Source organism: Pristiophorus japonicus, chromosome 4, assembly GCF_044704955.1.
Source record: "Pristiophorus japonicus isolate sPriJap1 chromosome 4, sPriJap1.hap1, whole genome shotgun sequence".
NCBI classification, from domain to species: Eukaryota; Metazoa; Chordata; class Chondrichthyes; family Pristiophoridae; genus Pristiophorus; species Pristiophorus japonicus.
The window spans coordinates 74822841-74849749 of NC_091980.1; the positions used below are offsets into that span (position 1 = coordinate 74822841).

A 26909-nucleotide genomic window follows, 5' to 3' on the forward strand; every position below is an offset into this window, starting at 1 on the left:
GTGATCACTAATGGCATCATAGGGGAAAACTGGATTGAAATGGTTACTGATCCTGACCCATGTGAGGAAACCAAATTAACTGAATCACTGTCGGACCTGGATTGATGTCTGTTTCATTTCAATTGAGAGTGATTTTGTTTGAGGGTCTAATTTCACTATTTTCATTTCCCCCACCTTCTCTTTCTGGTCTAACCAGGCCCCCCTCATCCCATATTTGGTCTTGGGTATCTGGCAACATGATTCTTAACTCTGCCATTGGGAGGCGTGTGAAAGTAACCCGGTAATTATGCTGCCTCCCAGTCATAAACCACTTTGCCTCTATGCAACATCTTCCCTTAGTAGTGTGGCTGAGATTGGGAAGGTAATTGAATGTTGGGCGAGGGAAAGGTTCGACCATACAGTGGCTTTGTGCATTGTCCAGTGCCATCTCCAAAGCCACTTTAATTTAGCCATTTTTAATCATTGTGATCTGTAGCGGGGTTGAATCTTCTAGTGACAAAAGGAATCATCACAGATTGTACTCTGTCCTGAACCTAATCTCCCTTATACTGATACTCATTGGGAATTTTAACCCCTTCAAACTCCCCTTCCCCCATGGTAGTTATGCCAGTATGCTGCAGGAATGGACATTTTTCCCTCTGGCTGCAGAAGTCCAAAGCTAGGGGCCATAAATATAAGATAGTCACTATTAAATCTAATAAAGAATTCAGGAGAAACATCTTTACCCAGAGAGTGGTTAGAATGTGAAACTTGCTACCACTTGGAGTAGTTGAGGCGAATAGCATAGATGCCTTTAAGGAGAAGCTAGATAAACATGAGGGAGAAAGGAGTAGAAGGGTACGCAGGTACTGTTAGATGAAGTAGGATGTGAGGAGGCTCATGTGGAGCATAAACACCAGTTGTGCTGAATGGCCTGTTTCTGTGCTATAAATTCATGTTATTTATTTATCCTTTACCCATCTCCATCCCACTACAATGTCCAGAGCCATTCTAGATGCCTTCCCGAAACAGCATGGCCGAGATTGGGGGCTTGCTCTGGATTGGGAATGTGCCTTAACAGAGTTGGAAAATAATGTTAGGAATAAATAAGAAATGCCACCTGCTAAATTGAGAAGGATTAAAATAATGAATTTCTGTTCAGCAGCTGTGTCTCTATAGTGATGGCACAGGCCAAACAGTAGTCAATATTTGCAGTGGAAAATGCTGACTGCACTTATGTTGTGAATGTATTTCCATTTAAAGTGAAGGATTGCGGGACTGAGAGCGGCCTGTTCATTATCCTGCCCATTGGAAGACAGTTGCCTAGTTTTATCATGGTTATATCTGCTCTGACATTTTCTTGTGCTGACCCCGCTTTACAGTCCGTGGAAAGTCAGGATGATACAGGTGGGGATGTTGCTGCCTGCAGGTTGCTCATCTGTATACTGGAGCACCAGCCACAGTGCAGTGTAGGAGACATGAATTGGCAGGTCCTGGTGTACAGGACTGTGTGCCAGTACATCTCCCACAGTATACTGTAGCCATTGGTCTGTAAGATTGTCAGTGGGATCATGAGCTGGATGAATGAAGTAGCTGGCATGTGTGGGCAGAAGTATCAACTCGGCTGTGCCCTTTAAATGGCAGTGCCAAGGTTTGTGTGTTAGTATCTCTTTTTTTAGCCTCTTCTGAGCTCCTGGATCTGACTGATGTCAGTGAATCTTACTTTGTTCTTCCCTCAGTACAGATAGAATCTGCCTTTGACAGGGCAAGAAAACACTGACCAGTGAGACAGATAAACAGTCAGTGAAGCCATTTGAAAGAAACTACAAAAAGCCAGGAATCTGAAGAAATGGAGAAAGTTTTTAAAAAAAAATGAAGAAAAGTGAGATTGGCAACAGTAAAATTAGATAGCAATGATAAAAAATGCAAGAAAATTTGAAAAAGTAGAAAAAAGAACAAGAGATTGTTGGGAGTGATAGGCAAGCAGACCAGAATGAGCAGGTCAAAAACCTAAATTACAAATGAAGGATGAAGCAATAGATCTGATATTTTATCCAGTTCTTATGATAAGATTATTAGGCTAATGAGTCATCATAAATCAGTACTTAATAACTAGAATAGGAATGTGTAAGTGATTCTATGTATTTAGTACTGGTGGACCTCTCAGCATTGCTCATGGTGAGTTGGAGGATGTGGTATTTGTCACGCGGATCTGCTAAATTCAGAAAACCGCTCGCTCCCTCTTTTTTTCTCTTTCACTTGTGTAATTGGGTGGAATTTTTTTGGTAAAATATGACTAGGAGTAAATTTGGGATAAAAGCTTTGCACAATATGATTGGTATATAATGAGAAAAAAACAATCAATTAAAAATACGAAACATACAGAGACTCAACCAGTGAGGAAGAATAAAAGACTCTTAATGGTTGCGCAAGATGCAGACATTTTATTGTAAAGATGTATTCTGTTCAAAGGTGATATTTAATTGGTACATAAACATAATTTTTTAATTGTCATTTCTATTATCACAATGCATTGCGCAATGTAGGTTGGGTAGTAAAAATGGAAAGACGTGTACTTCAAGGTAATAGCCAGACTGATGATAAAGGGCATTACATTCAGCACTTCTGACACAAGAGAATTGTAAATGGTTGAATGGGCAAGCATTTGGAACCATTCTCAGACAAAATATTCAGGGTTAATATTGTTTTTCTTTGAGAACTGATCTGAAGATTAGGAGCAGAACCTACAAGAATTTAAGTTTTTGGTTTCTGCAGGATGGTTGATGGAAGGGAGAAGCTTTGGATGGTTTGCTGGAGGAGGGGTCAGTTAAGTTGTTATGATTATAGTATAGTCCATTTCTGCATTGGATTGAGGAGGCATGATTGGTAAGTGGGTCAGTTCTTAACCGAGGGGAGGAATTTTGACAGTAAGCCTATGTGGAAGCATTAGCTCTACAGAGTAGTGAATTGTCAGAACGTATTGGGAAGGTATGGAAATTGAGATAACATGTATGCAGACTGGGTGGATATTCTCAAATGGAAATTGAATTTGGAGAATACAAGATGCAGCTTGCGAGGAAAGAAAGGGTTTCTCAGGCTTGCACACCGGAAGAAAAATGAAGACCAGGAATCGAGGATTTACATTCTGTGGTATGACCCAAACAATCTGTCTTGTTCCTGGAACAACATCAGGAGATATAATGTAGCAGACATTTATTACAGTATGTGCTGGCAGAGCACTACCAGGGCCTGTAGGGAAAATTGGACACAATCCAAAGGAGTTTATAGAAAACTACTAGTAGGAGCAAGTAGATGTTTTTCTGGAAGAAATATATTGATAGAATGTTCAGGGATTTTTTTTTCCTTCAGGATTTTGATAGGAATCTCGAGTCCAATTCACAAAATAACCAAATAGAGGCCTAATGAGGAACTCGGTGCCTTTGTGCTTGGAAAATAGGTGAAATACCAAACAACGTCCAACTGCAGAGAGGGACAACTTTAATGTAGTGAAAGGTTATATTTAATATAGCGCCTGTAATGTAGTGAAATGTCCCAAGTTGCTTCACAAGAGTATTATGTGATAAAAATTTGACACCGAGCTGCATAAGTAGAAATTAGCGCAAGTGACCAAAAGCTTGGTCAAATAGGTATGTTTTAAGGGGCATCATGAAGGAGGAAAGAGGTTTAGGCAGGGAGTTCCAGAGCTTGCGGCCTAGGCAACAGAAGCCACGGCCACCAATGATTGAGTGATTATAATCAAGGATGCTCAGGAGGGCAGGATTAGAGGAGCGCAGACATCTAGGAAGGTTGTGAGGCTAGAGGAGATTACGGAAAAAGGGAGGGGTGAGGCCATGGACGGATTTGAAAATAAGGATGAGCTTTTTGAAATCGAGGCATTGTTTAGCCGGAAACCAATTTAGGTCAGCGAGCATAGGGGTGATGGATGAGCGGGACTTGGTGCGAGTTAGGACACGGGCAGCCGAGTTTAGGATCACCTTTAGTTTACGTAGGGTAGAATGTGGGAGGCCAGCCAGGAGTGCGTTGGACTAGTCAAGTCTAGAGGTAACAAAGGCATGGATGAAAAACAATTCTGCTCATCCAGAACTGGATGTTGGACAAGCCGACATCCAGTGTGAAGATCCTAAAGCCGGAGAGAAGCTAGTCCTACTACACCCATCCCAGAATCTTTGGAGAAGCCAAAGAATCTACTTTTTCAGCATTAATAGAGTAAGGAGACAATAAATGAAGCAGCTCATAATCAAAAGATATGGGGAATTGCCGTTGTAGGGAAATGATATAATGAAATATTTCAAAGGCACAGAACCTGGGCATATTGAGCTGACATTAATCAGGACCAGAGTGGTGATCTGGACTAGTTTCAATCACCTAAGGGGGTTGGAGAGGAATTTCCCAGAATTTCCCGTCGACCCGAAATATTAACTCTGTTTTTCTCTCCACAGATACTGCCTGACCCGCTGAGATTTCCAGCATTTTCTGTTTTTATTTCAGATTCCAGCATCCGCAATATTTTGCTTTTGTATCTCTCATCCTCTGTTGCCTCACCCAAGTAGCCATTTTATCTTGTGTCAAGATTGGATATTGAATGTGAGCAGGCTATTTCAAAGGCTGTGGCTATTACTGTATTCACCTGCACATTTATCAACATATGGGCACTTTGCGACAGGAGTCACTGGATAGTGATCAAAAGCAAAACAAACCTGGCCAATATTTCCCTCCCTATCCTAGGCTGCTGTGGCCAAATGTTGGGCTTCTCGTGAGATCAGCTGACTCAGCATAGACAGCGAATCCAACTTGGAACCTTGTGTGTATGGAACTTGGAACCTTGTGTGTATGGAACTTAGAACCTTGTGTGTATGGATGAGCCTTTTTCAGCCCCAGAGATAGGTGGGGTTTATGGTGTTAAAACTGAACTTTTTAGTAAAGCACTGGATGAACGACTGCAAAAAACCCACTTGCGATTTGGTATCACTGTTACCTCTGGATCAGAAGGTCGAGCGTTTTAGCTCCCAATCGAAACTGACACTTTCAGTGCAGTATTGAAGGTGTCCTTCATCATTGGAGGTTGTCATCCTTCGGATGAGATGCTAAACCTGGGTCCGATCTGCCTTTTCCAGATTTTTGGCCTACATTATTGCCTCAACCAATTCCACCAAAATCAGACTAACTTGCCATTCATCTTGTCATTTGTGTGATTTTTGCTGTGCACAGAATTTTGTCCACACAATACACTGCACTTCAAAATTAATTTGTTTTATGTGAAGTGCATTAAAATGTTTCAGGCAAATGTGATAAGGAATTTTGCAAGTCCTTTTTCTTTTTAATGATTATCTAGTTGAAGCTTACTAAAGGTTGAGTATGTTTTACATTTTCTTGTGATAGGATGAGGTCATTGCAGTCTCCAAAAAGGTAATTATCCGGCTACAAGATTTGGCGAAATGGGTGTGCACTGAGACTTCACAATGGGCCACAAACGCACAGCAAGCAAAATCCAGCACTATGAGCTTGGACAGCAACGGCCACAAGGAGGATTCCGAGCTGGACGTCAGACCGCCTTCACACTGCCACCTCACCTCAAATGATGTGGGAAATGAATTTGAAAATTCAGGTGAGGATACTTCTAGTTGGTGCATGAGCTGAATTTGTAAAAGAACTGAATGAAAGGCTAAAGCAGTCACCTGGGACTTCTCTCTTTCCCCACCCCCCCCCAATCCCCTAGATGCTGATTTCCTGCAGAGGTCAGTCAACGTTTATCCACTTTGACAAATCAGAATCTGGTTTCTATAGCAGTGGAAAGGGAGCTGAGCATGCTAGCTCTTTTCCTGATCATTGAATTGGTCAAAATTACCCACCTTGGACAGCGGTGATGTTTACTCTCTGAATTGGTGCCTTCACTGAAGCTGCCTGTGGCCCAGCCAAGCTGCCTCACCAATGAAACCTGCTCTGCTCCAGATAACCTTGCAAATCAATGCTGTAAAGGCCTTTCACTTTTTCAATGTTCAAGGAACAAACAAAATAAAGTAACTGAGAGACGATGTGGTGCATGGGTCAGATACTGGCCTCCCTCATCATGGGTTAGCACACATTTCGCCAAAAAAAAATTTAAAAAGAAGATTTCAGCAGTTAAATGAAGCATTTTGTCCAAGGAACTGTCTGGTAACTTTGGCTGTCATGGACGTGTATTTCTGTATGTGATTATTAAATCCTACAGAAAGCACTTGGAGTTTGATGTAGCTGGGGGAAACTACCTGATCACGATATTCATTTGGCCCTTTGTCAGCATCCTTTGGATGATAAAGTGCTTGTTCCTTAGTTGCAGCCTTACTTACATAATTGGCTAATCAGGACACTGCATAGGTACCAGTCCAGCAAGTGCTAAGTTTTAAAGGGAAGCTCAGCCTCATCATGAAATGAAGAAACCTCCAATAATGGTGAGTACTGGAACTAACAGTTATCAGACCCTGGTTTAAAATAGTCCTGGCCTTGGACATTGCTGTGCTTCAGATACTTGCAGCTGCACTGCTCCTTCAGCAAGGAGGGAGACTGTACTTAAGCTCAACACTACATAATTGATTGTGTGTTCTTAGCGGGTAATCATGCTTGAAGAGAGCACAGGTCAGACGTAATGCTACGGTATTGTCCCAATTCTCTTACCTGTATACTGTACAAGCGCAACTCCCTGTTGAAAGTGTGGAATTAGTCCGTGGATGTACATATCCACAAGTGCAAGATGTTTCAGAACACTGTTGCAACTCAATTTTCTCTCATATTCTGTTCCCTAAGGAACACTCCACCTTCCCAGGATGTCGAGACTCAGCAATAAGTGAATTGCCATCTTAAGATCTTGGTCTTAACAGAAAGGCACTAAATGGGCAGTACAGTAATTGCTTTGGTGGTTAACACTCCTTCCAGGGTGGAAGACCAAAGCTCTATGCTAATCCCACACACACCGTGGTACACAAAGGGACTCAAATGTTGAGCAGTCTCAATAGTCGTGCTGTTGTTCAATGAATAAGTCTGTATCACATTGATGAGTTTGGGCAGAGAATGTATACAAACCAAGCAGAATGGATAGTTAGCTGGCTTTAAGACAGAAAGCAGAGAGTAGGGGTAAAGGGTAGCTATTCACAGTGGTAGAAGGTGGGTAGTGGTGTTCCACAAGGATCAGTGCTGGGACCACTGTTGTTCACAATTTATATTAATGATTTAGACTTTGGAATCAAAAACACAATTTGTAAATATGTGGATGACACAAAATTGGGGAGATAGCCAATACTGAGGAGGACTGTAACAAGTTACAGCAGGACACTAATAAACTTGCAGAATGGACATATAATTGGCAAATGAATTTCCACACAGATAAATTTGAGGTATTATATTTTGGTAGGAAGAATAGGCAGATCACTAATTACTTGGAAGGTGTGAGTTGAGGTGGGGTAGAGGAATGAAGGGATCTTGGAGTACAAATACACAAATCACTAAAAATTGTGACACAGGTTAGTAAGGCCATAAAAAAGCAAACCAAGCATTAGGGTTTATTTCTAGAGGTATAAAATTGAAAAGTAGGGAAGTTATGCTATCTAACCTGTATCTAACCATGGTTAGACTACACTTGGAGTACTGCATACGGTTCTGGTTGCCATATTATAAAAAGGATATAGAGGCTCTGGAGAGGGTGCAGAGAAGATTTACAAGGATGATACCAAAAATGCAAGGGTATACAAAGGATGAACAGGCTGGGTCTCTTTTCTCTTGAAAACAGAAGACTGAGGGATGACCTAATAGAGGTCTTTAAAATTAGGAAAAGTTTTGATAGAGTGGATACAGAGAGAATGTTTCCACTTGTGGGGAAGAGCATAATTAGAGGCCATCAACAAAAGATACGCACCAAGAAATCCAGAAGAAAATTCTTTACCCAAAGAGTAGTGAGAATGTGGAACTCGCTACCACGGGGAATGGTTGAAGCGAATAGTATAGATGCATTTATAGATCGGGAGCAGCGGCCAGCATCGCGAGACCTGAGCGGGCGCGGGAGTACAAAGGGTGGCGGCAGTTTGGAGCAGCGGCAGATCGGGAGCAGCCAGCTGCAGCAGGGTAAAAGTAAAAGTTAAAAAAATCAAAAATCAAAGTGTGACGTCACAGCCAAGCAGGTAAATGATTGGCTGGTGGATTGGTGAGTACTTTGGAACTACAATTAAATATATGTGATATTTATTATCTAAGGAGAACCAGTTAACTAAATCAGCTGTTTGCTGAGTAGCGGCTGGGTGTGTTGTGCTAAGGTGTAGAGTTTAGTTCTACTCGATAGTTGCGAGTGTAACTAGAGGGGTGGTAGGGCAGCTCAGTCCTGTGGATTGCACATCCTGTGGCATGTGGGAAATCCTGGGTGCTTCGCGCAGCCTGGACGACCACGTGTGCAGGAGGTGTCTCCAGCTGCACCAATTCGAGCTCCGTGTTTTGGAGCTTGAGCGGCAGCTGGAGTCACTGCGGTGCATCCGCGAGACTGAGAATAACGTGGATAGCACGTTTCTAGAGGCGGTCACCTCACAGCTTAAAAGTGTGCAGGCAGATAGGGATTGGGTGACCACCAGACAGAAGAGGAGGACTAGGCAGCTAGTGTAGGAGTCCTCTGAGTCCATCGCGCTCTCCAACCGGTTTTCTGTTCTGAGTACCGGTGAGGACGATGGTGGCTCCTGGGAGTGCAGCCAGAGCCAAGTCCATGGCACCACGGGTGGCTCAGCTGCACGGGGGTGGGGGGAGGCAGAAGAATGGAAGAGCTATAGTGATAGGGGCCTCAGATGTGACTCCAGGATGGTATGTTACCTCACTGGTGCCAGGGTCAAGGATGTCACTGAGCGGCTGCAGGGCATTCTGGGGGGAGAGGGTAAACAGCCAGAGGTTGTGGTCCACATTGGTACAAATGACATAGGTAGGAAGTGGGATGAGGTCCTGCAGGCAGAATTTAGGGAGCTAGGAGAGGGATTAAAAAGCAGGACCTCAAAGGTAGTAATCTCCGGATTACTCCCAGTGCCACGAGCTAGTGAGTACAGAAATAGGAGGATAGAGCAGATGAATACGTGGCTGGAGAGATGGTGCAGGCGGGGAGGGCTTTAGTTTCCTGAGGCATTGGGGGAGGTGGGACCTGTACAAGCTGGATGGGTTGCACCTCAACAGAGCTGGGACCAATATCCTCGCGGTGGGGGGGGGGGGGTGGGGGGGTTTGCTAGTGCTGTTGGGGAGGGTTTAAACTAGCTTGGCAGGGGGATGGAAACCTGAAAATAAATTCAGTAGGGAGGGGAGTAAAGCTGGAATTAGAAAGTAAAAATAAAGAAAGTGAGTTTGAAGGAGAGAGGAAACAAGCAGAAAAAAAGGGTAAAAAAACAAATTTAAAGGAACTTTGTCTAAATGCACATAGCATGTGTAACAAAATAGATGAGTTGAGGTCAAATTGAGACAAATGGGTATGATCTGATAGCCATTACAGAGACGTGGTTGCAAGGTGACCAGGACTGGGAATTAAATATTCAGGGGTATTTGACAATCTGGAAGGACAGACAGAAAAGAAAAGGAGGTGGGGTAGCTCTATTGATAAAGGATGGAATCACTGCAATAGTGAGAAATGATATTGGCTCAAATGATCAGGATGTTGAAACAGTTTGGGTGGAGATAAGGAATAATAAGGGGAAAAAGTCACTGGTGGGCGTAGTCCACAGGCCCCCTAACAGTAGCAACTCTGTTGGTCGGAGCATAAACCAGGAAATAGTGGGGGCTTGTAAAAAGAGAACAGCAATAATCATGGGTGATTTTAACCTCCATATTGATTGGACAAATTAAATTGGTCAGGGTAGCCTTGAGGAAGAGTTCATAGAGTGCATAAAGGGACGAGTTCCTTGAGCAGTATGCAATGGAACTAACCAGGAGGCAAGCTATCTTAGATCTAGTCCTATGTAATGAGACAAGATTAATAAACAACCTCCTAGTAAAGGATCCCCTTGGAATGAGTGATCATAGCATGGTTGGATCTCTAACCAGCGTATTAAACTTAAATAAAGGAGACTATGAATGTATGAGGGCAGTGTTGGCTAAAGTGGACTGGGAAAATAGATTAAAGTGTAGGAAAGTTGATGAACAGTGGTGTACATTTAAGGAGATATTTCACAATTCTCAAGAAAAATATATTCCAGTGAGGAGGGAAGGGTGTAAGAGAAAAGAGAGCCATCCGTGGCTAACTAAAGAAATAAAGGACGGTATCCAATTAAAAACAAGGACATACAAAGTGGCCAAAACTAGTGGGAGGACAGAAGACTGGGAAGCTTTTAAAAGCTAGCAAAGAATGACTAAAAAAATTATTAAGAAAGCAAAGGTAGACTATGAAAGTAAACTAGCACAAAATATAAAAATAGATAGCAAGAGTTTCTATAGATATATAAAAAGGAAAAGAGTGGCAAAAGTAAATGTTGGTCCCTTAGAGGACGAGACCGGGGAATTAGTAATGGGGAACATGGAGATCGTGGAAACCATGAACAAATATTTTGTATCAGTCTTTATGGTAGAGGACACTAACAATATCCCAACAGTGGAGAGTCTAGGGGCTATAGGGGGGAGGAAGGTAACACAATCACAATCACTAAGGAGGTAAGATAATGGGATTAAAGGCAGACAAATCCCCTGGACCTGATGGCTTGCAACCGAGGGTCTTAAGAGAAGTAGCGGCAGGGATTGTAGATGCATTGCTTGTAATTTACCAATTCCAAGGATTCTGGGGAAGTCCCAGCAGATTGGAAAACTGCAAATGTAACAACCCTGTTTAAAAAAGGAGGCAGATAAAAAGCAGGAAACTATAGACCAGTTAGCCTAACATCTGTGGTTGGGAAAATGTTGGAGTCCATTATTAAAGAAGCAGTAGCAGGACATTTGGAAAAGCAAAATTCGGTCAGGCAGAGTCAGCATGGATTTATGAAGGGGAAGTCATGTTTGACAAATTAGCTAGAATTCTTTGAGGATGTAACGAACGGGGTGGATAAAGAGGAACCAGTGGATGTGATGTATTTGGACTTCCAGAAGGCATTTGAGAAGGTGCCACATAAAAGGTTACTGTACAAGATAAAAGTTCACAGGGTTGAGGGTAATATATTAGCATGGATAGAGGATTGGCTAACTAACAGAGAACAGAGAGTCGGGATAAATGGTTAATTCTCTGGTTGGCAAACAATAACTAGTGGGGTGACGCAGGGATCAGTGCTGAGACCCCAACTATTTACAATCTATATTAACGACTTGGAGTAAGGGACTAAGTATAATGTAGCCAAGTTTGCTGACGATACAAATATGGGAGGAAAGGCCAATGTGTGAGGAGGACACAAAAATTCTGCTAAAAGACATAGACAGGCTAAGTGAGTGGGCAAATATTTAGCAGATGGAGTATAATGTTGGAAAGTGTGAGGTCATGCACTTTGGCAGAAAAAAATCAAAGAGCAAGTTATTATTTAAATGGAGAAAGATTGCAAAGTGCTGCAGTACAGTGGGACATGGGGGTACTTGTGCATTAAACACAAAAGGATAGTATGCAGGTACAGCAAGTGATCAGGAAGGCCAATGGAATCTTGCTTGGCCTTTATTGCAAAGGGGATGGAGAAAAAAGCAGGGAAGTCTTGCTACAGCTATACAGGGTATTGTTAAGGCCACACCTGGAATACTGCGTGCAGTTTTGGTTTCCATATTTACGAAAGGATATACTTGCTTTGGAGGCAGTTTAGAGAAGGTTCACTAGGTTGATCCCGGAGATGAGGGGGTTGACTTATGAGGAAAGGTTGAGTAGGTTGGGCCTCTACTCATTGGAATTCAGAATAATGAGAGGTGATCTTATCGAAACGTATAAGATTATGAGGGGGCTTGACAAGGTGGATGCAGAGAGGATGTTTCCACTGGTGGGGGAGACTAGAACTAGGGGGCATGATCTTAGAGTATGGGGTCGTCCATTTAAAACTGAGATGAGGAGAAATTTCTTCTGAGGGTTGTAAATCTGTGGAATTTGCTGCCTCAGAGAGCTGTGGAAGCTGGGACATTGAATAAATTTAAGACAGAAATAGACAGTTTCTTAAATGATAAGGGGATAAGGGGTTATGGGGAGCGGGCGAGGAAGTGGAGCTGAGTCCATGATCAGATCAGCCATGATCTTATTGAATGGCGGAGCAGGCTCGAGGGGCCGTATGGCCTACTCCTGTTCCTATTTCTTATGTTCTTATTTAAGGGGAGACTAAACAAATATATGAGGGAGAAGGGAATAGAGGGTTATGCTGATAGATTAAGATGAGGAAAGACGGGAGGAGGCTCAAGTGGAGCATACACTGCAGCATGGACTGGTTGGGCCAAATGGCCTGTTTCTGTGTCCTATATCCTATGTACCCCTGTGACTTGGCCCTGACCTCTACATTGATACCATGCAGTCATACTACTGATTTTTGTTTAAAGCCTCAGTGCTTCTGCTTGAGATATTGCAGGACTGTAAAATGTTGTAACAACTTGAGCTGCAGGTGATAGATACTCTGAGATGTAACTGATGCTGACATCCCACAGAATCAGAATGTAGAAGTGAACAAGGGTTCTTCCTATTTTGGCTTTTGAAAGCTTCTCCATTGAACAATAATAACCACTGAAGTGTAGAATGTGAGGAAAGATTGCGTAGAATCTCTGGAGCTTAGAAGAATGAGAGGTGATCTCATTGAAACATACACGATTCTGAAGGTGATTGACAGGGTAGATGCTGAGAGGTTGTTTCCCTTGGCTGGAGAATCTAGAACTAGGGGGCATAGTCTCAGGATAAGGGGTCGGACATTCTAGACTGAGATGAGGAGGAATTTCTTCACTCGGAGAGGGTTGTGAATCTTCGGAATTCTCTACCTGAAAGCGCTGTGGATGCTGAGTCATTGAGTATATTCAAGGCTGAGATAGATACATTTTTGGACTCGAGGGTATTCAAGGGATATGAGGATGAGGTCGAAGATCAGCCATGATCTTATTGAATGGTGGAGCAGGCTTGACAGTCCCTATGGCCTGCTCCAAATTCTTATGTTCTTATGAAGTAGTTTTCCAGCTGAATATAATCTAAATGTGTGTGACATTCCAGTTATTTTGGTTAGTTTATAGTGACTTTTTGCTCAGGATCAAGCGTCCAGGTTTAAGATTGAAGCAGCTGCCATATGAATCTTTCCCATCATTCTCAGAGAAATCTTTCTTTGGCTTTCTGTACTATTTTCGTACATTTTATTTGTGTGCAGAAGTTGGATAGATAATTAAGAATATTAAATTCTCATCCTTCAGTGTGGCCTTCTTTATTCTTTCAATAAACTTTAATCTCCATAGGCCAAAGCTCTCTCCCTGACTGACACGCACACACACTTGATGAGTTACACTGTCCATCACATCACTCACGAGGAGTTCCTGTTATCTGCTGTCTCCTTAGTGCTTATCAGTTGTCTGATCACCAACTAGTGACCATTCTCCTGGAGGAAGGAAGAGAGAGAGATGAGCAGAATATTTTTAAAGTCAAGGTGACTCCAAGATGAGATGCCTGAAGGGAGATTGGAAATCAGAGATAGTCCCAGATGCTTTTGTATGTTCCAGATCCATTTCATTTACCTTTTTTAAAAAAAGAGCTTTCCCTGTGTGGCTCGGTGAGCACATGCTCTTGACGAATCGAGCAAAAATGGTTTGATCACCGATGTGGCCACAATTTGTTTCACCAAAGAAAATAAATTGTTTCTCCAGAATAATACTCGTACTCAGACGGTTATAATCATTAAGTAGTGGCTGAATTACATTCTGAGAGGATGAGGGAGACTCAAGTTTTTATCGTCTTATTTTCTAGTTTCAATTCTCGAAGATAATCACAAAAAGAATTAAAGGGGATGGGGGTTAGAAATAAATTATTTACACAGTGTGTGGTTACAATGACAAATTCTCTGCCACAACTGTCTGTAACTTCTTTCAAAAGAGATTTAAATAGTTGCTTGAAAAAAGGGAATATTAAAGAGAGAGGTTAGGAGAATTTTTTTTTGCTCTGGGGGATGTTAGGACTTTGAATACCTTACTAGATACAATAGTGGAAGTAGAATCCATGCTAGCTTTTAAAAGGGAAAGTGGATAAATAATTGAAAAAAGACATTTAAATAGGGCAGAGGATTGAGACTAAGCGTAAGCTCCTTGCAGACAGCTGCCAGGAGAATAATGTGCTGTAATATTGTATGATTTCTATGAGAAAGTGTGAGCACGTGAGCGGGACTTGATTAGATGACTCATTTAGAAAAAGCAATAGCGCAGATTTGAAGGGCTGAATGGTCTGTTTCCATGCAGTTCCAAATTCCTGTCTGTCATGCACCTGTTTGAACTTCACTTTTATCAGAGAATCGAATAAAACTGCGCAGTAGTCACATCATCCCAAGTATTCACCCATGCAATTTTGACGCATTGCCGAATGCTGAATCTAATAAAGAAAAAGCATGACTTGCATTTATATAGTGCCTTTCACGACCACCGGACGTCTCAAAGCGCTTTACAGCCAATGAATTACTTTTTGGAGTGTAGTCACTGTTATAATGTGAGCAATGCGGCAGCCAACTTGCACACAGCAGACTCCCACAAACAGCAATGTGGTAATGACCAGATAATCTGTTTTTGCTATGTTGATTGTGGGATAAGTATTGGCCAGGCCACCGGGATAACTAATGTAGCATTCTCCCTTATACCGCGTTAAGCAATGACTCATTATCTTTGTGAAATTGCTTTGTCCTGATTTCTGTACTTAACCTCTGGGAAAGTGAAATTCCTGTGATTATCATATCATAATTCCTGCAGTCTCTTACTTGCCCAAACAATTTGGTACCTGTGCATCTTGAGCAGGCAGTCAAATAACATTGACAGATAATACTTAAGGGCTTTGTTATTAAAACCTACCCATAAGCATCAGTTTCCCCCACCCCCCTCATTCTGTTAATATAGTCCTTTAATAACAATGCCATACCTGTGCCTAGTTTAATAAGTCAAGGCCAACTACGGTCCAAACTCCCAAGGCCAGGCCCCACTCCACTGCTGGCCAAGAACGGGGAAACACTCATCAAGGACACCGAGGCTGTCAAGGCCCACTGGAAGGAGCACTTTGAAGATCTCCTCAATTGAGACTCTGCCTTTGACTCGAGCGTACTCAACTCCTTCCCGCAGCATGCTACCCGCCACCACCTCAGTGAAACCCCAACACTGCACGAGGTAGGCAAAGCCATAAAACAGCTCAAGACTAACGAGGCTATGGGTGCGGATGGAATTCCTGCTGAGGCGCTAAAGTATGGCGGAGAGGCGCTGTTGGCGAGGGTACATGACCTCATCTCATTTGGAGGGAAGAGAGCATGCCGGTAGATCTCAGAAATGCAATGAGCGTGACCATCTTTAAAAAGGGGGACAAGCCCGACTGCGCCAACTACAGGGGAATGAATCTCCCTGCTATCAGCCACTGGGAAGGTTGTCGCTAGAGTTCTCCTCAACCATCTTCTCCTTGTGGCCAAGGAGCTCCTCCTGGAATCACAGTGCTGATTTCGTCCCCTACGCGACAGCTGCAGGAAAAACGCAGGGAGCAGCGCCAGCCCTTATACATGGCCTTTTTCGATCTTACAAAGGCCTTTGACATTGTCAACCGTAAGGGCTTATGGAGTGTCCTCCTCCGTTTTGGATGTCCCCAAAAGTTTGTCAACATCCTTCAGCTGCTCCAAGACGACATACAGACAGTGTTCCTTACCAGCGGTTCCATTACAGACCCAATCCACATCCGGACCGGGGTCAAACAGGGCTACGCCATCGCTCCAACCCTCTTCTCAATCTTCCTCGCTGCCATGCTACACCTCACAGTCAACAAGCTCCCCACTGGAGTGGAACTAATCAACTGAACCAGTGGGAAGCTGTTTAACCTACACCGCCTCCAGTCCAGGTCCAAGATCACACCAACCTCTGTTGTTGAGCTGCAGTACGCGGACGACGCCTGTGTCTGCGCACATTCTGAGGCCAGGAGATAGTCGATGTATTCACCGAGGCATATGAAAGCATGGGCCTTACGCTTAACATCTGTAAGACAAAGGTCCTCCACCAGTCTGGCCTCGCCGCACAGCACTGCTCCCCAATCATCAAGATTTACGGCGCAGCCCTCGACAACGTGGACCACTTCCCATACCTCGGGAGCCTTTTATCAACAAAGGCAGACATTGATGCGGAGATTCAACATCGCCTCCAGTGCACCAGTGCAGCCTTTGGCCATCTGAGGAAAAGAATGTTCGAAGACCAGGCCCCCAAATCTACCACCAAGCTCATGATCTACAGGGCTGTAGTAATACCCGCCCTCCTGTATGGATCAGAGGCATGGACCATGTACAGAAGACACCTCAAGTCGCTGAAGATATATCACCAACGATGTCTCCGCAAGATCCTGCAAATCCCCTGGGAGGACAGACGCACCAACATTAATGTTCTCACCCAAGCTAACATCCCCAGCATTGAAGCACTGACCACACTCGATCAGCTTCGCTGAGCAGGCCACATAGTTTACATGTCAGACACAAGACTCCCTAAGCAATTGCTTTATGCGGAGCTCCTTCACGGCACACGAGCCAAAGGTGGGCAGCGGAAACATTACAAGGACACCCGCAAAGCCTCCTTGGTAAAGTGTAACATCACCACTGACACCTGGGAGTTCCTGGCCGAAGACCGCCCTAGGTGGAGAAAGTGCATCCGGGAAGGCTTTAAGCTCTTTAAAGCTCAACGGCACGAGCGTGCGGCAAATCAGTCCCACCCTTCCCCCCTCCCGCCCCCACTCCCTCGACGAATGTCTGTCCCAACTGTGACATTCTCATCTTGGAATGTTCAGCCACCAAAGGACTCACTTTAGGAGTGGAAGCAAGTCTTCCTTGATTCCGATTATGATGATTAATAGGTTTATTAGTGAAACACTCCATCCTTGTTAACACCATCTCCTGTCCATTTTCAGATTGCAGCTGTCTGCAATATTTTTTCACTGGCTTTGTATACCTGTAACCACAATGGTTTGTGTTGTGTATTTGTAAAGCATGCACTCCCATGATCCGCCACCAGGGAGCTCATCCGCTGAAGTCCCAAGGGATCCCAACATCCCTTGGGAGCAGTGTCTATAAGCTGGCCCCTAAGGCCTGTTCCTCACTCTGGAGTGTCTTATTGAAGACTGAGATCACTGTTACTTTAACCTCCCTGTGTGCAGCCTCATCTGTGTTAGGAACATAATAACTGGCGATGAGAATATGAATCCAACGCAAAGATGCAACAAACTGTGGGCATCCTGGAGAAGTTCTCGGAGGGTGAGTACTGGGAAGCCTATGTCGAATGGCTAGACCAGTACTTTGTAGCCAACGAGCTGGACGGAAAAGGAAGCGCTGCAAAATGGAGAGCGGTCCTCCTCACAGTCTGCGGGGCACCGACCTACAGCCTCATGAAGAATTTTCTGGCTCCAGTGAAACCCACAGATAAGTCGTATGAGGAGCTGTGTACACTGGTCTGGGAGCATCTTAACCCGAGGGAGAGCGTGCTGATGGCGAGGTATCGGTTCTACACGTGCCAGCGATCTGAAGGTCAGGAAGTGGTGAGCTACGTCGCCGAGCTAAGGCGACTTGCAGGACAATGGCTACCTGGAGCAAATGCTCAGAGACTTTTTTGTACTGGGCATTGGCCACGAGACCATCCTACGAAAACTTTTGACTGTAGAGACACCGACCCTCAGTAAGGCCATTGCGATAGCACAGGCGTTTATGTCCACCAGTGATAACACCAAACAAATCTCTCAGCACACAAGTGCTAGCAATGTTAATAAATTAACTGGAACTATGTTTGCGAGCAGAAATGTACAGGGCAGAAACCACGATTCTGCAACTGCCAGCAGGCTTCAGGTGACCCAGATGACTGAGTCCCCAACAAAGGATGAATGCAAGGCAATTCACACCTTGTTGGTGTTGTGGAGGCTTCCATTCAGCCTATTCATGCCGCTTCAAAGGGTATGTTTGCAAGAGCTGTGGAACAATGGGGCACCTCCAACGAGCTGCAAGCTCTGTAAAACATGTTAACCACCATGTGGCAGAGGAAGATCGGTCCATGGTGGATCAAAGCAATTTCGAGCCTCAGAGAGAGGAAGCAGATGCTGAATTACACGGGGTGCACACATTTTCGACGAAATGCCCACCTAAAATGCTAAACGTAAAATTAAATGGCTTACCCATAGCCATGGAACTGGCACTAGCCAATCCATCATGAGTAAAAAGATGTTTGAGAGACTGTGGTGCAAAAAGGCATTCAGACCAGCCCTGAGCCCCATCCACACGAAACTGAGAACGTACACCAAACAGCTTATCACAGTCCTGGGCAGCGCCATGGTCAAGGTCACCTACGAGGGCACGGTGCACGAACTGCCACTCTGAATTGTCCCGGGCTATGGCCTCACACTGCTTGGAAGGAGCTGGCTGGGCAAAATCTGCTGGAACTGGGATGACATCCGAGCACTATCACATGTCGATGAGGCCTCATGTACCCAGGTTCTTAACAAATTTCCTTCCCTTTTTGAGCCAGGCATTGGAAACTTTTCCGGGGCGAAGGTGCGGATCCACTTGGTCCCAGAGGCACGACCCATTCACCACAAGGCGCGAGCGGTACCTCACATGATGAGGGAGAGAGTGGAAATCGAGCTGGATAGGCTACAACGCGAGGGCATCATCTCCCCAGTGGAATTCAGCGAGTGAGCCAGCCTGATTGTTCCAGTACTCAAAAGTGATGGCACGGTCAGGATTTGCGGCGATTATAAAGTAACTATTAATCGTTTCTCGCTACAGGACCAATACCTGCTACCTAAGGCAGGCGACCTATTTGCGACACTAGCAGGAGGCAAGACGTTCACCAAGCTCGACCCGACTTCAGCCTGCATGACGCAGGAGTTGGAGGAGTCTTCGAAGGGCCTCACCTGCATCAACTCGCACAAGGGATTGTTCATCTGCAACAGATGCCCGTTTGGAATTCGGTCGGCAGCAGCGATCTTCCAGAGAAACATGGAGAGCCTACTCAAGACAGTATCACGCACGGTCGACATATTGGTCACGGGTTGGAACACCGTCGAGCACCTACAAAACCTGGAGGAGGTCCTCCAGCGACTGGATCGTGTAGGGCTGCGGCTGAAGAGGTCGAAATGTGTCTTCATGGCAACAGAAGTGGAGTTTTTGGGGGAGAAAGATCGCGGCGGACGGCATTCGGCCCACAGACGCCAAGACAAAGGCTATCAGGAACGCACCCAGGCCACAGAACGTCACAGCGCTGCGGTCATTCCTGGGACTCCTCAACTATTTTGGTAATTTCCCACCGAGGTTAAGCACCCTCTTAGAGCCCCTACATGTGTTATTGTGTAAAGGTGAGAATTGGGAATGGGGAAAAAAAACAAGTTATTGCTTTTGAGAAAGCCAGAAACATTTTATGCTCCAACAAGCATCTTGTATTGTATAACCCGTGTAAAAGACTTGTGCTAGCATGTGACGCGTCATCGTACGGAGTCGGGTGTGTATTACAACAAGCTAACGTTGCGGGGAAATTGCAACCTGTCGACTATGCTTCCAGGAGCTTGTCTAAGGCCGAGAGGGCCTACAGCATGATTGAGAAAGAGGCATTAGCTTGTGTGTTCGGGGTAAAGAAAATGAATCAGTACCTGTTTGGCCTCAAATTTGAGCTGGAAACGGATCACAAGCCCCTCACATCCCTGCTCGCTGAAAACAAGGGGGTAAATACTAATGCCTCCGCTCGCATGCAAAGGTGGGCACTCGCGCTATCAGCGTATAACTATACCATCCGCCACAGGCCAGGCACTGAGAACTGTGTGGATGCTCTCAGTCGGCTACCATTGCCCATCACGGAGGTGGAAATGACACAGCCTGCAAACTTCTTGATGGTGGCACAGCCCGCAGACTTGTTGATGGTCATGGAAGCGTTTGAAAATGATAAATCACCTGTCACGGCCCGCCAGATTAGGACTTGGACCAGCCAAGATCCTCTGCTGTCCCTAGTAAAAAAACTGTGTACTGCATGGGAGCTGGGCCAGCATCCCCGTTGAAATGCAAGAGCCAATCAAGCTGTTCCAGTGGCGAAAGGACGAGCTGTCCATTCAGGCAGACTGCCTGTTGTGGGGTAACCGCGGAGTGCTACCAAAAAAGGGCAGGGAGACGTTCATCTCGGATCTCCACAGCACACACCCGGGTATAGTAATGATGAAAGCCATAGCCAAATCCCACGTGTGGTGGCCCGGTATCGACTCTGACTTAGAGTCCTGTATACGGCAATGCAGCGTGTGTGCTCAGTTGAGCAACGCGCCCAGAGAGGCACCACTGAGTTTGTGGTCCTGGCCCTCCAGACCATGGTCAAGGATCCATGTCGACTATGCGGGCCTGTTTCTCGGTAAAATATTCCTGGTGGTGGCGGATGCTTTTTCAAAATGGATTGAATGTGAAATAATGTTGGGAATCACCGCCATCGCCACCATTGAAAGCCTGAGGGCCATGTTTGCCACCCACGGCCTGCCTGACATACTGGTCAATGACAACAGGCCATGTTTCACCAGTGTCGAATTTAAAGAATTCATGACCCGCAATGGGATCAAACATGTCATCTCGGCCCCGTTTAAACCAGCCTCCAATGGGCAGGCAGAGCGGGCAGTACAGACCATCAAACAGAACCTTAAACGAGTCACAGAAGGCTCACTCCAAACCAGCCTGTCCCTAGTTCTGCTCAGCTACTGCACGAGACCTCGCTTCCTCACAGGGGTGCTCCCGGCTGAGCTACTCATGAAAAGGACACTTAAAACCAGACTCTCACTGGTTCACCCCAACCTGCATGCTCAGATAGAGAGCAGACGGCAGCAACAAAATGTAAACGATGGTCGCGCCACTGTGTCACGGGAAATTGATCTGAATGACCCTATGTATGTGCTAAACTATGGACATGGTCCCAAGTGGATCGCGGACATGGTGATAACTAAAGAAGGCAATAGGATGTTTGTAGTCAAACTAGACAATGGACAAATTTGCAGAAAGCACTTGGACCAAACGAGGCTGCGGTTCACAGACTGCCGTGAACAACCCACAGCAGACACCACCTTTTTCGAGCCCACAACACACACCCAAAGGATCAACGACACCATGCCAGACCAGAAAATCAAACCCATCAAGCCCAACAGCCCAGCAAGGCCTGGCTCACCTAGCAGCCCTGCAGGGCCAACAACACGCCAGCCCAGCAAGGGTACAGCCAACACACCAGAACAGACATTTGTACCGAGGCGGTCCACCAGGGAAAGAAAGGCTCCTGACCGCCTCACCTTGTAAATAGTTTTCACTTTGACCTTGCGGGGGGCGGGGAGTGATGTTGTGTATCTGTAAAGCATGCACTCCCATGTTCCGCCACCAGGGAGCTCATCCCCTGAAGTCCCAAGGGATCCCAGCATCCCTTGGGAGCACTGTATATAAACCGGCCCCTAAGGCCTGTTCCTCACTCTGGAGTGTCTTATTAAAGACTGAGGTCACTGTTACTTTAACCTCCCTGTGTGCAGCCTTATCTGTGTTAGGAACACAATAGTTTGTTCCTGTCATTCCTCGTGTTTTTATCAATTTAATCCTTACATTGCTGCCTGGTCTTAATTTTCTTCTTAGCTGACACTAATACAGTAATAAAGCTACTCAAGTTTTAGGAGTAGCTTTATTACAGTAACATTAACCCTATCTAGTTAAACTAATTTCCTGTTCTCCCTCCTGTTGTTTTTATTTTCTTCTTCCTTTTTCCATCGACTTTCTCCCCTCCTCTCCTTGAGAGCGTACCTGGGGTATTTCTCCTCCACTTTTGCTCAAGTGGCCATTTCTTGTGTGAGTCTAGCCATTTGAGTGTCAGCTGGTTATTTGGGCAATGGAGGCATGAGGTAGAGTCCAACCTTGCCCTTGGCACAGATTCATGCACATACTTCCAATCAAGGATGCTGTATAGCAGTCAGGAATACGAAACCTGGCATTTTCCATTCCCTAATCCCGGGGCACTAACGCGGACTGTTGCACCAGTATCGTCGGCTCTGCCTGAGATTGAGTAACTCCGCACAGGCCAGAAATGGGATGTGGCACCTTTTTGTGGTGTGTATGGCCCAGCTATTAGCTGCTTTAATCAGCTGACTAATCAGGGAGTCATTTTTGTTTGAAACATAGACAATAGGTGCAGAAGTAGGCCATTGATTTTAACTATTTATTTCTACCCAATTAAAAAAAAATTTATATGGCGCATTGCACAATCTCAGGGCGTCCCAAAGCACTTTACAGCCAATGAAGTACTTTTTTTTGGAAGTATTGTCAGTTATAATGTCGGAAACACGGCAGCCAATTTGTGCACAGCAAGATGCCACAACAGCAATTTGATAATGACCAGATAATCTGTTTATATAACCTATTCTGTCTATTCTATAACCATTGTCTTTTTGTTTGAACTAAACATTTTACTTGCCAATTCTCCTCTGCTTCCTGGGTCCCACACTTTTTTTAAGATCGCAGTAAGATTGAAAAATGGTGGAAAACTAGCCTCAGAAAATGACACTGTCATGTGGCCCAGTGAATCCAGGGATTGATTTTGGGGATGAGGGAGTTGACTTATTAGGAAAGGTTGAGTAGGTTGGGCCTCTACTCATCGGAGTTCAGAAGAATGAGAGGTGATCTTATCGAAACGTGTAAGATTATGAGGGGGCTTGACAAGGTGGATGCAGAGAGGATGTTTCCACTGATGGGGGAGACTAGAACTAGAGGGCATGATCTTAGAATAAGGGGCCGCCCATTTAAAACTGAGACGAGCAGGAATTTCTTCTTTGAGGGTTGTAAATCTGTGGAATTTGCTGCCTCGGCAAGCTGTGGAAGCTGGGACATTGAATAAAGTTAAGACAGAAATAGACAGTTTCTTGAGCGATAAGGGGTTATGGGGAACGGGCAGCGAAGTTGAGCTGAGTCCATGATCAGATCAGCCCTGATCTTATTGAATAGTGGAGCAGGCTAGAGTATGGCCTACTCCTGTTCTTATTTCTTATGTTCTTATGTTGCTTTCATTTTCAATGTGAGATAAAAGTGTGATACCCTTGGATAGATTGTGTTCCTCACAGTGCCAATAGCTAGGTTGGGTAACTTGTCAACTGCTTATACAGGTTGAATCTCCCTTATCCAGGACTCCCTTATTCGGCACACCCCCTCGTCCGGCACTATTCCTGGCCACCGGGTGGCGCATGCGCAGAACTCCAACATGAACGAATTGAGGTCCTTCCTCGCTGCCGGCTCCCGCAATCGCTGGCCTGGCCCCGCGATCCACCATCCCTCCCGCCCCCGCCCCCACAATCTCTCTGCTGTACTCCTAGCCCCGATATCCCCTTGCTCAGTACCTGTACCATCCAATTTAATGTGACCTCCCCTCATCCGGCAAAATCCCTTATCCGGCACAGGCCTGATCCTGAGGGTGCCGGATAAGGGAAGTTCAACCTGTTCTTCAACTTAACTTTATCAGAACCAATTTATTAATTTGCATTCAACTCTTTATCCAGAGCATTGTCTTGTTCTCAATTCTTGGCAGCAGTAAGACCATTTGCTTGTGTATGTTTACTAACAGCTTGCTCTTTCTCCTCTCCTTCCCTCCCCCACCAAAAACCTGGTTTATATGAATCCCAATTACTGTTTCAGTTTTTCTGTTTTGTATCAATGTTGTCCGTTCTCATGCTGGGCTGTTAGATGCTGCAATGCATTATAGCGAGAAATTAAACCATCTTTAGAGGAACAGAAAAGAGGCTGTACCAGTCTTACCTGGAAATCTCCATGTTCTACTATTGACTGCAGAGAAAGTCAGATTTTCTGTCCTCCCAGCAAAGTAACAGGCAACCATGGGGAAGAGATTTTAAACCATTTCTTGCAGATTTAGGAAATGCTTCCACAGGCTTGCTTGGCTGAAAGTTTCTAGGTTGATTAGGCCAGTATGCTACAACCAGGGTGGGTGTTTTTGGTTAAATCTGGTTCTTTAGATTGAGACTGATCTCAAAGCTGCTTAACAGCAACTTTACTGGACCTGGTGGGCTACTTGCCAAGCATAGTACTCTATAATAGGTAGATATGTGAATGATGGGGATGGGAGGTAGGACTCAGTGTTGTGCATGTATTTGATGGGCAGGGGTTGGAATAGAGATCTGCACATCAGGTGTGTGGGGTGTCCAGAGGAGAGAGCACCTATGTGTGCCCAGGCTGAGCTGGGGATGTGCAGAGATAGAGTGGAGCTATAGACTTTCGCAAGGTGTGTGTGGGAGGAATACAAGACCATGGGGGCAACTTTCATTATTCACTGCCCAGGCATTTATCTGTTGGAGTGCCCGCCTGTTATAAAACTCGCCCGATTTTCATCCTATTGTAATCACTGAGACAAGAATTGGATGGGTTCCACTACGGGCTGAAGATCTGCTCTGCCAGATTACTGTCCAATTGGTGAAGGTGAAAATTACCCCCCATGCACGGGAAGGTATGGAGCAGTGGTTGCTTGAAATGAATCAATATAGACAGCAAAGGCGCTTGGTATTCCTAATTTTTATGTGGTTCACAGAACTGACTGCTGTATATGCCACTGTGATGGTAGATATTGTCATGGGAGCCTTGTAAGTCGCATAATTTTCCACTTACACAATAGTGACATCATGCAGTTTCCTTCAGGTATCATGTACTGAATGAGGGAACCAACGCATTATCTATCTCTAGTCGGGCTGAAGTTGGGAACTGGAACAGGCCAGTATCTGATATTACTGAAGTAACCCCTTTGTGTTTTAGGATTTAAAGATGATCGACCACGAGTTAAAATATTAAGCTACCCCCAGTACTGCCGCTATCGGGCCATCCGAAAAAGAATTCAGAAAGTGTCCGCTGAGTGTGTCAGCGAAGCACAGCTGCTGGCTCTTGGAGGGATCCTATTGGTTAACCAGAACACCAAGGTTCTTTACTGTCGTGAAACATTTGAGCACCCAACGTTGGGGGATAACAAATCCATATGTGATGAGTTTGGTGAGTTTTGAAAGTTTGTCATCTTGTTGTCTTGTATGAGCTTGTTCCTGGGTTTATTTAACTGACAGTTCAGCACTTTTATTTCATGATATGAGTTGCAACCTCTTGCAGGTACAACAAGCAATTAGGAAAGCAAAAGGTATGTTAGCCTTTATTACCAAAGGATTGGAGTATGAGAGTAAGGAAGCCTTACTGCAATTATACAGGGCTTTGGTGAGACCACACCTGGGGTACTGTGCACAGTTTTGGTCTCCTTACCATAAGGAAGAAGCTACTTGCCTTAGAGGGAGTGCAACAGGGGTTTACGAGACTGATTCCTGGGATAGGGAGATTGTCCTTTGAGGAAAGATTAAGTAGACTAGGCCGATATTCCCTGGAGTTTAAAAGAATGAGAGGTGATCTCATCAAAACGTATAAAGTTCTTAAGAGCGTGGCAGGGTAGATGCTGAGACATTGTCTCCCCTGGCTGGGGCGTCCAGAACTAGGGGCACAATCTCAGAATAAGGGATTGACCATTTAAGACTGAAATGAGGAGAAATTTCTTCACTCAAATGGTTGTGAATCTTTGCAATTTTCTACCCCAAAAGGCTCAATCATTGAGTATGTTCAAGACAGTGATCAATAGATTTTTGGATACTAAGGGCACCAAGGGATATCGGAATAATGCGGGAAGTTGGAGTTGAGGTAGAAGAGGCAAATGTAACGCCCCTATTTAAAAAAAGGAGGCAGACAGAAAGCAGGAAACTATCGACCAGTTAGCCCAACATCTGTCATTGGGAAACTGCTGGAGTCCATTATTAAGGAAGCAGTAGCAGGACATTTGGAAAAGCATAGTTCAATCAAGCAGCGTCAGAAAGGTTTTATGAAAGGAAAATCATGTTTGACAAATTTGTTGGAATTCTTTTGAGGATGTAACGAGCAGTGTGGATAAAAGGGAACCAGTGGATGTGGTGTATTTGGATTTCTAGAAGGCATTCGATAAGGTGCCACATAAAAGGTTACTGCACAAGATAAAAGTTCACAGGGTTGGGGGTAATATATTAGATGGATAGAGGATTGGCTAATTCACAGAAAAGAGAGAGTCATGTTAAATGGGTCATTTCCCGGTTGGCAAACAGTAATTAGTGGGGTGCCGCAGGGGCCTAGCTATTTACAATCTATATTAATGACTTGGATGAAGGGACCGAGTGTAATGTAGCCAAGTTTGCTGCTGATACAAAGATGGGTGGCAAAGCAAATTGTGAGGAGGACACAAGAAATCTGCAAAGGGATATAGACAGGCTAAGTGAGTGGGCAAAGATTTGGCAGATGGAGTATAATGTGAGAAAATGTGAGGTTATCCACTTTGGCAGAAAGAATAGAGAGCAAATTATTTTTTAAATGGAGATAAATTGCAAAGTGCTGCAGTAAAGAGGGACCTGAGGGTCCTTGTGCATGAAACACAAAAAGTTAGTATGCAGGTACAGCAAGTAATCAGGAAGGTAAATGGAATGTTGGCCTTTATTGCAAGGGGGATGGAGTATAAAAGCAGAGAAATCCTGCTACAACTGTACAGGGTATTGGTAAAGCCACACCTAGAGTGCTACGTATAGGTTTGGTCTCCATATTTAAGAAAGGATATACTTGTATTGGAGGCAGTTCAAAGAAGGTTCACTAGGTTGATTCCGGAGATGAGGGGGTTGATTTATGAGGATAGGTTCAGTAGGTTGGGCCTATACACATTGGAGTTCAGAAGAATGAGAGGTGATCTTATCGAAACATATAAGATAATGAGGGGGT

The 26909-nt window shown here is 44.7% G+C and overlaps 1 protein-coding gene across 1 annotated transcript in view; it reads left to right on the forward strand.

The window, feature by feature from the left end:
- Positions 1 to 26909, forward strand: part of LOC139262461 (AT-rich interactive domain-containing protein 5B-like) — a 132441-nt gene that overhangs the window by 28252 nt on the left and 77280 nt on the right. The window contains exons 3-4 of the mRNA XM_070877646.1: positions 5380 to 5605; positions 24900 to 25130. Of these exons, the coding sequence (XP_070733747.1) occupies positions 5380 to 5605; positions 24900 to 25130 (457 nt within the window). The remainder of the gene's footprint in view (positions 1 to 5379; positions 5606 to 24899; positions 25131 to 26909) is intronic.